This window comes from Cryptotermes secundus, unplaced genomic scaffold (assembly GCF_002891405.2).
Source record: "Cryptotermes secundus unplaced genomic scaffold, Csec_1.0 scaffold310, whole genome shotgun sequence".
Taxonomy (NCBI): Eukaryota; Metazoa; Arthropoda; class Insecta; order Blattodea; family Kalotermitidae; genus Cryptotermes; species Cryptotermes secundus.
Genome location: NW_019734354.1, coordinates 175,792 through 189,877, shown reverse-complemented (window position 1 = coordinate 189,877; position 14,086 = coordinate 175,792). Strand labels below are relative to the sequence as shown.

The 14,086-nt window shown below is 38.3% G+C and overlaps 1 protein-coding gene across 1 annotated transcript; it reads left to right on the top strand.

Moving 5' to 3' along the window:
• The first annotated feature begins 883 nt into the window (after nucleotides 1–883).
• On the top strand, nucleotides 884–13,385 carry LOC111868845 (acidic fibroblast growth factor intracellular-binding protein). The gene is made up of 7 exons (XM_023859870.2): nucleotides 884–1,415; nucleotides 3,330–3,528; nucleotides 4,139–4,258; nucleotides 7,013–7,120; nucleotides 7,892–8,122; nucleotides 9,640–9,894; nucleotides 12,651–13,385. The coding sequence occupies exons 1-7, from the start codon at nucleotides 1,331–1,333 to the stop codon at nucleotides 12,727–12,729; spliced, it is 1,077 nt and encodes a 358-aa protein (XP_023715638.1). The 5' UTR covers nucleotides 884–1,330; the 3' UTR covers nucleotides 12,730–13,385.
• Nucleotides 13,386–14,086: the final 701 nt, after the last annotated feature.

The window sequence follows — 14,086 nt, the reverse complement described above, 5'->3', positions numbered from 1 at the left end:
TGCGAGAAGATAATAACTGAAAAGAGAATTATTTGGCTTCCTTCAACATGTCTTATCAGTTGATAATATATCAGCAATATTTTAATATGACCGCCATTCTGATAATACAGTAGTCACATTTTGATAATAGATATTACACATCGAGGTCATTCTTTGCGGCACTACCAGTAGGAAAGACGTACCTGAGATAAGCCTTATCTTACGATAGAAAATATTGTCTCTGCTCTTACAGTGTCATCAGTAATAATAATAGCCTTAAGTTTCTAAGCGAACTTTCTGGTTCTCCACCCATTGGAATACTTGCTGCCTTCTCTTGGTGAGACTTCGGCTACGCCAATGATGACAGATCCCTGTTAGCAGAGGCCCTTAAGGGCTGCTTCTGCGGTCCTGCCGCTAGCTTACACTGCATCAACAGTATACCTGTCGTACAGTTGTACCTCTTCCTGTCACAATTTTACGCCAAACAAATAACAAAATACAATTTTTTGTGGCAATGGTAAAAAATAAGCTAGTTTTTTATTTATTTCCCTCAAGATAACAGTCTTTTAGAATGCGATGCTTTGTAGTTTTGCGGATAGGTACTATCGTTTGGGAGGAACTTCCTTCCTCCATCTTCAAATTATTCCTGAGGGCTCCTATCCCGTCCGTCTTTGTCCCTATATACGTATCACTTTTCCCATGATTGGCCTGAAGGCAGAGGAAGTAGGAATATATGAACATGTTACTCGTAAGATCCAAAACATACAATGTTACCGACCCAACTCTAATCGCGCTCCACGTTCAGATCACTTGTCAAGACGGTCAAGACCGCCAAGTGGCGCGTCCCGGGGCTTTACGACGAACTAACAGGACATCTTTCAAAGTCATTGCAGGTTATGTGTGTATTTTCAATATATAGGTGTATTTATAAGCGAAGCTTTCCCATAACTTTGATATTTCCGACATTCTTAACAGAATAATGACTAGCCATTCAATATATATGAAATAATGAAAGATATTACAAAATATAGTGTGCGGTAGTTACCCATGCTGGCCATGGTGGTATCCATGTTGTGAGGTACTCTTAAATTCGTATTGGGCGTTATCGGTCGTTAATGTACTGGCCATGGAGGTTAGATAGCTTTAAGTTATAATTGGATGAATAATTTCAGGGATTTCAAGTTATTATTCAGAAGGGAGATAATAAGGTGAAGTGTAGTGCAGTGATTTTATCAAGCCAATTAGTGCTTCAGACTTGGCCGTTAAATTAAGTATAAACTGAAAAAGTATTCGGTTGACAGAAACAAGACAATTAACTGTGTTCGTATCAGTAGACTTCATATATATAGAAATGTTTGCCGATGTTGACGTATTCATAAGCAATTACACTCTAGTTGATCCAGAAGTATACCAACTGTGGGTTGATGGATGTTCCTGTAAGTACAAGAAAGAGTCTGACCTTAATCATTAAGGTTTCTTGTTTCTGGACTATTGTTGCAATTTTGAATTTTGCTCAACTTTTGTTGGTACAGATGTAATGACTGCTCAGATATAGTATTTAAGATTGATTACTGCCTGTATGCAAAGCCATGTGTCCAGTTTCATAAGAGATTGTAAATTTATCAAATTGTTAGTATATTTTTTTGTCAGCATCCACCTTGTGTATTGTCCTGTACTAAGGGAAGAACAAATATTGAGGATTTTTCAGAATAGGGTGGTTAGCAGAAGGAAGTGACAGGAGGCTGATGGAAATTGCATAATGAGGAGTTTCATAATTTGCACTCTTTACTGCACATAGGTGATCAAATTGAGAAGGATGAGATGGACTGAGCATGTGTAATATGTACACAATGTTGTATAGAAAACCTGAAGGGAGGAGAGCTTTTGGAAGATCTAGGCATATGTGGGAGCATATTTTAAAGCAGTGTTTTTGAAACTGGATTCTACGAATGTGTGTAAGGGGCCCCACCAAACATTGGTGAAATCTTGGGCAGTTTGTTTGTTTTGTAATCATTTTTACTGACATTCTATAATATTATTAAACTACTTGTAAACACATAGAATGTGTTTTGAAGGATAATACTTTGTAGAGAAACAGGTGCATAATTTCAGAACATTTCTGACTTTGATTTGGTTCATCCTGGTCCATCACACTAGTAATATTATGAAAGATTAGTTAACTCTGTCCAGTGTGACTGATTAAATGTTTGTTTTTTTTCCTTCTTTCCTTTTTAATTTTTTATCCTTATATATATATATTATGTGTTCGGTCAATATCAATACATACATACAATATCATCACAATGCCATGAATATAAAATTTCATCCTTTAACAGCTACAGTGACGTGCATGAATACATTAAAATTCTACGTTCTAACTGGTGTTGCCCCAGGAAGAATAATTTAAGAATGGTCACTGAAAACAGTGCCCTGCACCTTCACATAACCTTTCCATGTTTGTGAAAGCTTAAGCAGAGAACAATAACATTCTCAGAATAATGGGACAGGCAGTATGGTCTTCAACTTTTCACCAGATAATTTAAAGTCTCAGTCTGATACACATGTTGTATCAGTGTTAAGTAGTGTCATATTCAATCTGTGTTTGTATTATTAACATGTGAATTGTTAAAAGGGTATGACATGAATAAATGGCTGTTAAAAAGAAATTACCCTGCTAAATATAGTTACAAATAGATTGATTGTTACAAAGAAGAATACTTAAAACAATATCAAACAATGAAAATGAAACAAACTCGTATAATAATATATTTCTGCATCTTATAGCCCCCCACCATCAAATGTGTGTTCTAGTATTGGAGCCCATGTTGCATGAACCAAATGTAATGTGTAAAAAGCAAAAACTGTAAACGGTGCAAAAAGAAGAAAATACTTTGATAATTATTTATCAGTGGATGTTGCTCAAGATGGTGATAGAACCTCTCCACATCCAGGTTTTATTTTATGTAATGAAATCATGCAGAATAATTGTATGGTGCCTTTTGAGTTAAAACATCATTTTGAAATAAAACACAGCAAACATAAAGGTTTACGAGAAAAATGTCTTAGACAGCAGCTGAATATTTATAAGTAATCATCAGTGGTGTTTACCCTGTAAAGATAGCAGTGTTCCCACTTAAAAATTTTACATGGGCGTCATCCTGGAATGAATGAAATTAGCATTGTATGCCCTTAGTAACAAATATGCAGTACCAGCCAGTTGTTCGATAATTATTGTTGGGAAACCATATATTTAGGATGACATCTGGGAAGATACAAGGGCTTGAAGAGTGAATAAATTCTGTACTAAGATGGACAATATGGTGATGTGTATTTCTTTGTTTGTTTGATAGCCTCGGAAGCCGTGACAGCCCTGAACCAGCGGGGAGTAATACAGCAGACTGGAGCAACTTTGGAGTTGGTTGCTTCGGATGTACTTGACCACTATCGTACTTACAGTCTGTTAGAGAGGCTGCTTCACAATCCGCCAAAGCTAGCTGAACAGCTTGCTTTCCAAATAGAGCCACAGACAAGGAGACTTCTTATAGAAAAGTAAGTTTTTTAATAAAATATAGGCTTATGTCTTCCCATGAAAATCACATAGATGTATAATTAAGAGCTCCTCCCCTCTTTACCCTTACGGTTTGTGGGAAGACAGCTGCTTTTATCCCTAGTTCCATCATCATGTTCCCAATGCTCCCTTTATGGAATGGGGTGTCCAAGCTTAGCTTTAATAATGAAAGACTGAATCTTCAAAATAAGTATATAAGTTTTTATGTGCTACTGAATATTGTAATAAATAAAGAACACATTATTATTTTCTTCATAGTTATAAACTGTTAGTATTTTGAAGTCCGAATTCTGAATATATAGTGTCAAACAGTAGGATGATTGGTGAATTGGAAAGGATTTGAAAGGAGGTAATCATGGCCTCTCGTAATATGCCTGGAAAGACTGAGAAAGCTTACGTGAAAGCTCAGTCAGGATAACCAGTGTCTTGGCTGAGACTCAGAGTCAGTGCCTCGGGTTAAGAGTCTGGAGCATACCACTACGAGATATCCGTCAAACACTTAGATAATGATCTGACTTCGTGATGTAATGTGTCATGATCAACAAAACTGTTTTCTTTTGTGTAAGTCTAAATCTGATCTTCACTTCGCAGGTACTATGAGTTTGATGGTGCTGTGATACGGGAATTACTGGGCAAGAAATTGTCCTCACGCCACAGGAAGGATTTGGATGAAGTGAGTGAAAAGACTTGTGTACTCCTCAAATCTTGCAGGTTTGTTATAAATGAGACTAGAACTTTACAGTGTAAGAACCTGAAACTTATTGTAATGATCCAAGAAATTTCATGACCTAATGGAGGTGTTTAAAATTATGGCTTGCAGATGGAGAGGATATGTTTTTTTTATTGCCTGTGTAAGCTTACACAGTAAAAAAAAGTCAAGGTATCCCTGTAACAGGCTGTGGAGGCCCATAGGGTTGTGAGATATTGAGGTTCCCACATTTTTTAGAGAGTTTGCTCACAAATGGCAGTGAGGTTGTCAGCCTTATTCCTGGTACTCATTTCTGTTAGAGACTGAGTAGACCCCAGGGCTATAGTGCAGCTGGAAGACTTAGGTATATTGACAAAATCCACCTCATGGGGATTCGATCCCGTGACCTTCCAGCTTGTAGCATAGTGCCTCAACCAACTACGCTACTGCGTACCCCCATAAGCTTACACAGACATAAATTTTCTTGTTACAGTTCTGGGCTAAGTCATAAGCACAGGCAGATTATGAGTTGAATGGGAAACAGTCTTTGTGTAGTTCCCGAAATACTGATACTGTCCAAATTAAGATTGAGAGAGACAGAACTTGTCAGGTATATATGTGGCAGGATACTCACATGGCTGTGCACTGTATATTGTAGTGGTGCAAATGCACTTTCCATTTCTTGATATGAGTACTGTTGCCTCTGATTTAAAATCTAACTGCAAGCTGCATAGTATCAAGGGATTAAAATTTCCTGTTCCTTAGCAATAAAGTTTAATCTCGTACATCATCCCAGGGGGGCACGCAGTAGCGTAGTTCGTTGAGGCACTGTGCTACAAGCTGGAAGGTCATGGGTTTAAGTCCCGATGAGGTAATTGGATTTCTTTCAATTGACTTAATCCCTCCAGCCACACTACTACCCTGAAGTCGACTCAGCCTCTAACAGAAATGAGTACCAGGAATATTCTTGGAGGTAAAGGGCGGCCGGCACGTAAGGCTGACAACCTTGCCGCCTTCTATGAGCCAATTATCTAGAGAAGATGTGGGAACCTCAACATCTCACAACTCTATGGGCCTCCATGGCCTGTTACAGGGATACCTTTACTTTTACTTTTTTATTTACATCTTCCCTTCCTTAAGCTGCCAAGAACATCCTTTCATAGAGACAGTGTAATGCCATGAATGACCTGCAGTACAGTTAGTGCCTCATAACTTTAGCAACTTGGAAAGGTAAACGCTGCTGTGAAGCACGCGAAGCCGTATGCTTGCTGTGGTGATGTTCAAAGCTACTCCCCGAGTGGAAAGCATTGCCTACGGAGACCAGGAGTAGATACACAACGTACTATACACCTGACCACACTCCAAGACACTTCATTCCAAACTGACAGTACCCACGCTGACGTAAGCTGATAAGACTGCTCCCCCAGCTCCTCGAGAGATAGTATGACTCCTCTATGAGGGCTAGAGTTCCAAGGAACTAACAGTACTCTTATCAGTGAACCATAGTTATCCTGTTTCAATTGTTTTAGATGCATGCTTGGCAGTTATTGCCAATATGGAGACCAAGATAGAGGCCAACCAAGAGATTATTGAAGTCATGATTGATGCCCCCCCATCTAGAAGTAAGCACAGAGAAAACTATGTATATGTTACTGTCTTGTCACCAAAATGCAGGGCAAAATCATGACATAAACATAGGAAACAGATGTTTTGAAAATGTGGCACAGTTCAGATGTTTGGGAACAACGATAAAAGATCAAAACCTGATTCAGGAGGAAATTAAGAGGAGATTAAACTCGGGTAATGCTTGCTACCATTCAGTCCAGAACCTTTTATCTTCTCATCTGCTGTCCAAAGACATAAAAATTAGAATATACAAAACTATAATTTTGCTTGTGGTTCTGTATGGGTGTGAAACTTGGTCTCTGACATTACGGGAGGAACATAGACTGAGGGTGTTGAGAATATTTGGACCGAAGAGAGATGAAGTGACAGGAGGTTGGAGAAAACTACATAATGAGGAGCTTCATAACTTGTACTCTTCTCCAAGTATAATTAGAATGATCAAGTCAAGGAGGATGAGGTGGGCAGGGCATGTAGCACGAACGGGGAGACGAATGTGTATAGGATATTGGTGGGAAAGCCAGAAGGAAGGAGACCACAGGGAAGACCAAGGCATAAGTGGGTGGACAATATTAGAATGGATCTTAGAAAGATAGGATGGGATGGTATGGATTGGATAGATCTGGCGCAGGATATGGACCAGTGGAGGGCTCTTGTGAACACGGTAATGAACCTTCGGGTTCCACAAAATGCTGGGAAATTCTTGAGTAGCTGCAGAATTGGCGGCTCCTCCAGAAGGGCTCAGCTCCATGAGTAAGTACGCAAGTACTGATTGATGCCAGCCATGGGAACATGGAAGACAAGGTGGACACCACCATGAATGTTGTACAAGAGGGAATGGAGGCTGTGATAAAGAGCGGCCACGAAGACATGAAAGCTACAGTGTGGACTGGCCCAATGAGAGATGTGGGCCACAATAAGGGCTGGCCAATCGGATGGAGGGCAGGAATAAGCACAATCCATCCAGCCTCATTTATTTGCTGTCTTACTTGTTTCACTGAGTGACAGTAGTACAGTAACCGCCAAAATTCAGAGGGTCATATCTCTTAAACTTTAAACCTATGAAAAAGAAAACGCATGAATTAAGTCCATATGAATGGTATGTGGACTGTCTTAAAAAATCTCATTATTCATGGAATGATGCTTTGTTACAGAAGACAATTTGATAATGTGAAGAGAGTGTTCAAAGTTGTAGAAGATATGCAGGGCTCTGTAGTCCAAAACATCAAGACCAACTTTCTTCTTCCTGAAGAGCTGGCCAGGTAGGTAGAAAAAGCCACCAGTATTGTAGTCAGAGGTGTTCCTGATACAGAGTATCCTAATTGGCAGGATAAACTGCCAATAATGCAGCCAGTGCTCTCTTTGATATGACAGGACAAAATAGGTAGGGCAGGACACAAATAGTGCAGTCATTGCACTCTCTTATGCTTTAGTTTGTTCACCTGTACTTGGTTCATCTGAATGGTGTAATGTTATATAATTAAAATCACATATTTGGTATATATAAATGGTTTCAGTTGTTTATAATATTGCGTATTGGGAGATTCAGTTCCCTGACTGAGCATATTTGCAATAGATCCAAGGTCAGCATATGATTCAGCATCATGTTGGACCAAATTGTTGCACGTGTGCGGATTGTTTGGTTATGTTAGAGAATTTTGTGTTCCCACATATGTTAACTAAGATCATTTTCCAAAAAGGTAGTGCAGCAGCCCATTTTGGTGCCATTGTATGCCTTGCTGTGAATTGGATTGGCTGGATGTGGGGATTTGCACCAAACTATTACAGTGGCTATTGTTGCCGTGCATGTGAATGCGCTGTCTTGGGTGTGGAGTGAAGTTCAATTTCATTTTAATGTCTATATGATTGTCGTTGGTGCCCACATTGAATTGCACTAAATGACAGTAAAACTTGTCTACTTGTTTTTTTTTAATAAGAAGGTTTTATGTGAAAGCAGTGAGTAAATATTTGCAACTAGAACTCTGAAGTTTTTTCGCAGACACCCTGTACAATAATGTAGTGATGTGTTGCAGGCGCTATGGGGCCGTTGTTTTTATTGCTTGCATAAAGTTTGAAACCAGCAAGAAGAAACTTCAATATCTGACATTTCCAGACTTCTATCATTGTGCACAGTCTATTATGGCTTCGTGGACTTATGTGGATAATGGTAGTCCAGAATATGATGATACAGAACTGGATAGGGAATTCCTTCTGGATCTCAGAGAACTCAGGATATTACTTGACAAAGAAAAGGAGCACAAACAGTAAGTCTAGAGTAACTGCTCTAAACATAATGATATGTGAACTATTTTGGAAGGAAATTGTTCTCTTTAGCGTTTGCATAATCATTTACTTAATGGTTCTGATATGTATTAGTGGTGCAAAAACATCATGTGTTGCAATTTTAGGCATTAATGTTTCCTTAAAGTTTTTTTGCTAATAATTGATTCATTAATTCTTTATGAAATAGTTGTGCCTGTTCTAAGAGTATGTTATACTCCTGTCATATTAATATTTTCTATCTTATGACAGTGGACTAGGCTTATCCAATACATCTTTAATATTAATCCACTTTGCTGACCACTAGGACCCTACACAACACACATTTGCAACACTGTTTACACTTTTCAGCAAAGGTTTTGTGCCACAAGTATTTTTAGGTGATGTATGTGTAGTTTTTTTACATTTATTATTAAAAATGAAAATAAATTTAAGATAGGGACTAGCTCTATCGATTGGGCCCAACTGAATAGGTTTTACCTGAAGACGGAGACAGAATCCAGTCTCTGAAACATTGTGTTTTGAAAAATAAACAGGATGGTTTTTAGAGAAAGACAAGATGATGGATAATGTTCAGAAACATAATATTTGTACTAATGTACCATCGTCACAAACTTTTAGATCTGATTTATAGTGATTATGGGAATCCATGAGAACATTATATCAGATGTCTTTAGTCTGAAAACTGTATGAGCAGTTATGGAACATGAGTCTGTAGCTGACCAAATACATCATATGCATATTTCACCTGTTTCTTACTGTTGTAACTAAGAGGGAGATATCTTTGCATTACTGCTTTTCCTTTCTCTTCTGTTACCTTCAGGAGTCATGGTAAGTGATTTAGTATCAAGAAGTGGGCAGTTTATACATATGGTACCTTCATCCAGACAGCATAATTCTGTGACTGTTATTCAGAAGGTAAGTAGTTAGTTAGTTATTGGAGAGGGTGGGGTTCCCCATGCACTGAGACCAGTATTGGTCCATTGTGCTTCCCTCTATGATATTCTACCAGTCTCTATACCATACCGATATTGGTGCGTACCATCAGTCCCGACCGAGCCAGCGAGTTTGGCCTCTACTGGCTTGGGGGTATCTATAATGCTTCCCCCATCTATCAGAGGCATTAGAGACTACTGTTGGGCAGGAAATGTCCTTGAATTTAGCTCATTGACCTCCTTTGGAGATATGAGGTTCTTTTACGTGCCGTAAAGCTACGACACGGGACCCACAGCTTAAAGTCCCTCCCGGAGGACTTGTTCCCTGAATTTTTCCACCCTTAAAAATTCCACAACCTCCACCGGGTCAGAAGGTAAGTATGTTGTACTTTGATTATCACTGTCTTCTGGAATGTTACAGGATGTAATCTGGTAGTCAGAGTACCCTGTTACTTGGAAATGCCAGTAAACCTCTACTAGGCCATATGGCATCACTTCTCAGAAGACAACAATCTTCATAGTAACTGCTGTGAAAATCTCAAAGCTTATGTCTGTGTGTGTTCCAGCTTAGTATGCCAGAAGTTGAAACCCCAGCTGTTGGAGCGGTCATACCAAGAATTGGATTCTAACTTCCGATCATACACACGTGCTCTGGTGGGCCTTGCATGTAACCTTCATCGGTCCCGTGAACTGCGCTCTTTGTTTCTTGAATTGGTGGAAAGGTGCTTAGAGCCCTGGAGACAAGTATCTTGGTCCCACACAGATCTGCGGAACTTCCTTTCTTCTTACTACCAGTGTGCGCTTGAAATGGATGTTCTGAGGTGTGTAATCATAGTTCTGCTGTTTTTAATGCGTCTCTGGTTGATTTTAAAGTTAAAGTTTACATATTTAATTTGTGTTTGTTATACAAATCCTGCCAATCAGATTCATACACATAAAGTATCAACTTCTGGTCATCTGTAACTTACCTTAGCCTTTCTGTATCAGGTTTAGTACATATTTAGGTTATGAGCTAATGATTCTGGGGACAGTCAAAGACCTACATAATGCAGTTTCAGAAGCAGTGTAACAAGGCCATAGCACTAGCTTAAAAATATAAATGCTAGACATCTATGTATAACACAGTAAGTCAATAATGCAACAAACTGTTCCTTTTTCTTCCACTTACTCTTTTAGCACAACATGTTTTGTCCCTAGATGGCCATCTTCAGGTGTCTTAATATATTGAAACTGCTACACTGCATTAATATGCACTAAAATCACATGCTTTAGTCCACTTAACATAATAAAATAAATTAAAATAAAATCCATTAAAACTTCTTATTAAAATTTTCATTACGTTTGTGAAATTCTATTCCACCTCATAAAGGGTGTCGTCCACTTGTTTAGAACTATGTGTTTCTCTCCATGTGTTTTTGCAGCTGCTTGTTTTGTGTTCTGTTATGTCTGCAATCTGTGATATGCCCCTTGTTTGTGTGTTGTTCCCTCTAGCAGCGTGTGGTGTCGTCTTCACTAGTGCCAGGTTTCTGCCATTTGTCTGTTTCTATACTCTCCCCCCCCCACGCATAACTTTCTGACTTTCTCACATACATCATATGATTTAACCCTCTGCCACAATATCTAAATTCATTATAACCTTACCCTTTCAGACCTCTTAATTTGAATATTCCATATACAGTACATTATAATATACTGAGTTTGGCAGTAAACATTTAAGTTTCTGTTTTCTTCTCCATCAAGTACTGTAAAGGATTACTGCATAATTTTTAGTGAGTTGACAGCAGTAAGAATTTGGTCATTGCTATGTTCCATTGGTAAAGTGTTTCATTCCTCTGTAAAGAGCATCTTGATTATACTGTTACTTCATGCACAGTATTTTCTGTGCAGTTTCAGGCTTTCGTCACAGCTCAGTGGGATGTTAATCCAGTTTCTGGGTCATGGCACATATTTTATATATTTATTTGTAATTTATTTAATAATGCTCTCAGTAACTCAGACCGTAGAGCATTGAGTGATAGGATGATAATAAATCGGAAAGGATATGAAATGAAGCAGTCATGACCTGATCTAGGGCATTGTCCCAGCATTCGCATGGAGAGACTGAGAAAGAGCATGATATATCTCAGTGTGTGTGGTGTATGTCACGGCAATAATTCAATTCAGACACCTTCTAAATATGAGCATTCAATTTTTATCTCATATGTGCTTCTTAATGGGGATACTGTTCCACAACTCACAGCAGGTGATTAGCCAGTTTGGAATTATGAAGAGTTTAATATTGTTTGCTAATTATGTATTAAAATTTGCTGAGCTACAAATCTTCGGAAATAAAACACTCAAATTCACAGTTTGCCAAGGTGTATTGTTGCTGTAATTTCTATATGTGGATGCAAGCAAATTTATTGGTTTCAGCAATGATATCACTTATATAATTTCCAGGATGCAAAGGTAGTTACATTGAGGTGAACTGGAGTGTGTAGAATTTATTTTCATCCAGGCTGAAAGATTGAATGTGAGTTCCCATGTCTTGAGGCTTCATATCCTATTCCATTGGTCAGTTGACACCAAATTATATAGTTGCAGGTCAGCTGAACTCCAACAAGTGGATACCAATATTCTGGCTTCAGTTCTGTCATAAAGAAGTCCCACTGTGAGGGCAATGAATTACCCACTAGCATTATAGTCAAGCAAGTCGTGTGGCACTAAAGCATTCTGGAAAATTCCAGAAGTTTAGAATATGTTACTTTTGCCTATGGACAGTGCAATGCAATATTCATCATAAACCCAAATCTCCTGCATTGCCTGATATACACAAATTGGAAGAGCAGTGATGAAATCATGTAGCTGTAATTCAAATCATCTCAAAATCAAATCTTTGAACCTAGATTAATTTGGTTGTGAATTGGAGAGGTGTAAATTAGTGCACTCATGGCTTGCCACTCTTGTCACATTTCTTTCAAGAAAACCCTCACCTTCTGCTTCATGGCAGGCATGTGTCAAAATGTGTCTTCATTTCCTGTGTCAACTGATATGGCACAAAATATGCATACATTTTTTTGAATCCCAATTATTGCTGAATCCCAGCACCACAGTGAAGTTATCCAAAGTTACTTAACACTTTCCCTTAATTTATGCATTCTACTTCTGCAGTATTGTCATAGAAGTAAGGACATGGCATAATTAGCCTGGGTGCTGAGCATCATCCGTCTCCTGTTTAAAATTCTACACTGTCATAGTGATGTGGTATTTTCTTAAATGCATATTACCATGCCAGAAATAAACAGTACCATAACCTTTCCGACTCAGCACAAGAACTCCCATTATGGAACTGTGATATCGTTCTGAAGCCTGCACCAGCCATAAGCACAGGAGCATGGGTTGCAGAAGGTCAGCATAATGAGAAAGAGAGAAAGAAACAAACTGAAACATTAAAACCTCTTTCAGTAACTCTTTGAAATTTTGAAATTTAAAAAAAAATAGCCCCAGATGTTGTACAGAAGAATATGAATTGCATAGCTTGTGAAACATTAAGCTTAACTGATATTAAGGCATGCAAATCTCTTGTTTCATTCTCTAGGGAGGCAGATTTAAAGAATTCCTGGGAGCGGTACATGACTGTGATAACAAGCTGCCTGCTGCGGATGTATCATGCCTAGCAATTTGTGGGTTTTACAGCCACATACACAGCATATGTGTCCTAACATTTGTGCTGATAAACCTGTACATCTGATTTCTACAAATAGCATGAACGGAATAAAGTATGACCTCAGTTTTCAGTTTGATAAGTGCCATTATGAGAATAAAATATTGCTAGTTACGTACATTTTCATATAATAATGTTGTTGACATTACTGTCTTCTTGTATGTGATACTGATAGACTAATGGTTACATACCAGTGCTTTTGAGGGCACACTATTGCCTACATTTCCAAAACAGAAATGTGACTCTCATTCTTTTACGTTTCTCCAAAACTGTAGTATGTATCTACCTAACTTCATGGTGTTTCATCCCAAAAGACAGTAATTTTCATAGTCACAACTCTGACAACTTCAAGTTTCAGAGTATGTTGTTAATTTATGCTGCACATATTTTGTTAAGTATACCGAAACTGCAAACAAAAACAAAAGAAGTCTCGTTGACTCTTGGGATGATATTGCTCAGTGGCTTCCCCCTCTCTGTGTACTGTTGTATTCCTTTCTGGCCCATATTAGCTAGCCCAAAGCAATAGTACACTATATGGTTTATACAACCACATTGTGTGTGCTTCTCCATACTCATTGACAAATATAATAAATTGTGTACTTAACATTATTCTCGTTTATTCATATCTGTAATTACTTAAATATTGTACATATATATAAAGTATTATACTTAATCACAAAATTTTGTAGAAATAGTTAAAACTGACAGTGTGATTCTCGGAGAAGACAGGATTTCTGGCTGGTTTGAGTCTATTACAATACTGTCTCTTTCACCATCATCCTTGCTCTTGCAGCTGCCTCATCTGCTCCTGAGCAATATTATAACTTACTTCACACATTCCTCCACTTCTCCTCTGTCCATCAGTGCATTCCACAGAGACACACACAGGTAGCATAAGAATTCTTAAGCCCAATTTTTTTTTAGGGATGATGGTACGCTATAAGAATCACATCAAGGAAAAGAAATTGTCTCATTTCGGTTTATTTACTGTGTGCAGTAAAACATGACACGTATTGCATATGGTACACAACAATCACAAAGAGGATATAGCATTGTGGAAGGGACTAAGCAAAGAAACGGGAGAGATATCACATAAGGATGATAAAAGAATTAGAAAAAGCACTGGATTGCTCTAAGCAACCCACATCTGCAGGGACATGCTTTGATTTTGCCAAAAATTTCAAAGAAACTGCACTTAGAATGATGTTTTGCAGACACACTTGCAGATATGTAAAATTAATTTTGACACAAGTCTCCGAGAATAACTTTCAGATCCAAAAATTTGCAGAGGCATACTACAAATTATTGTG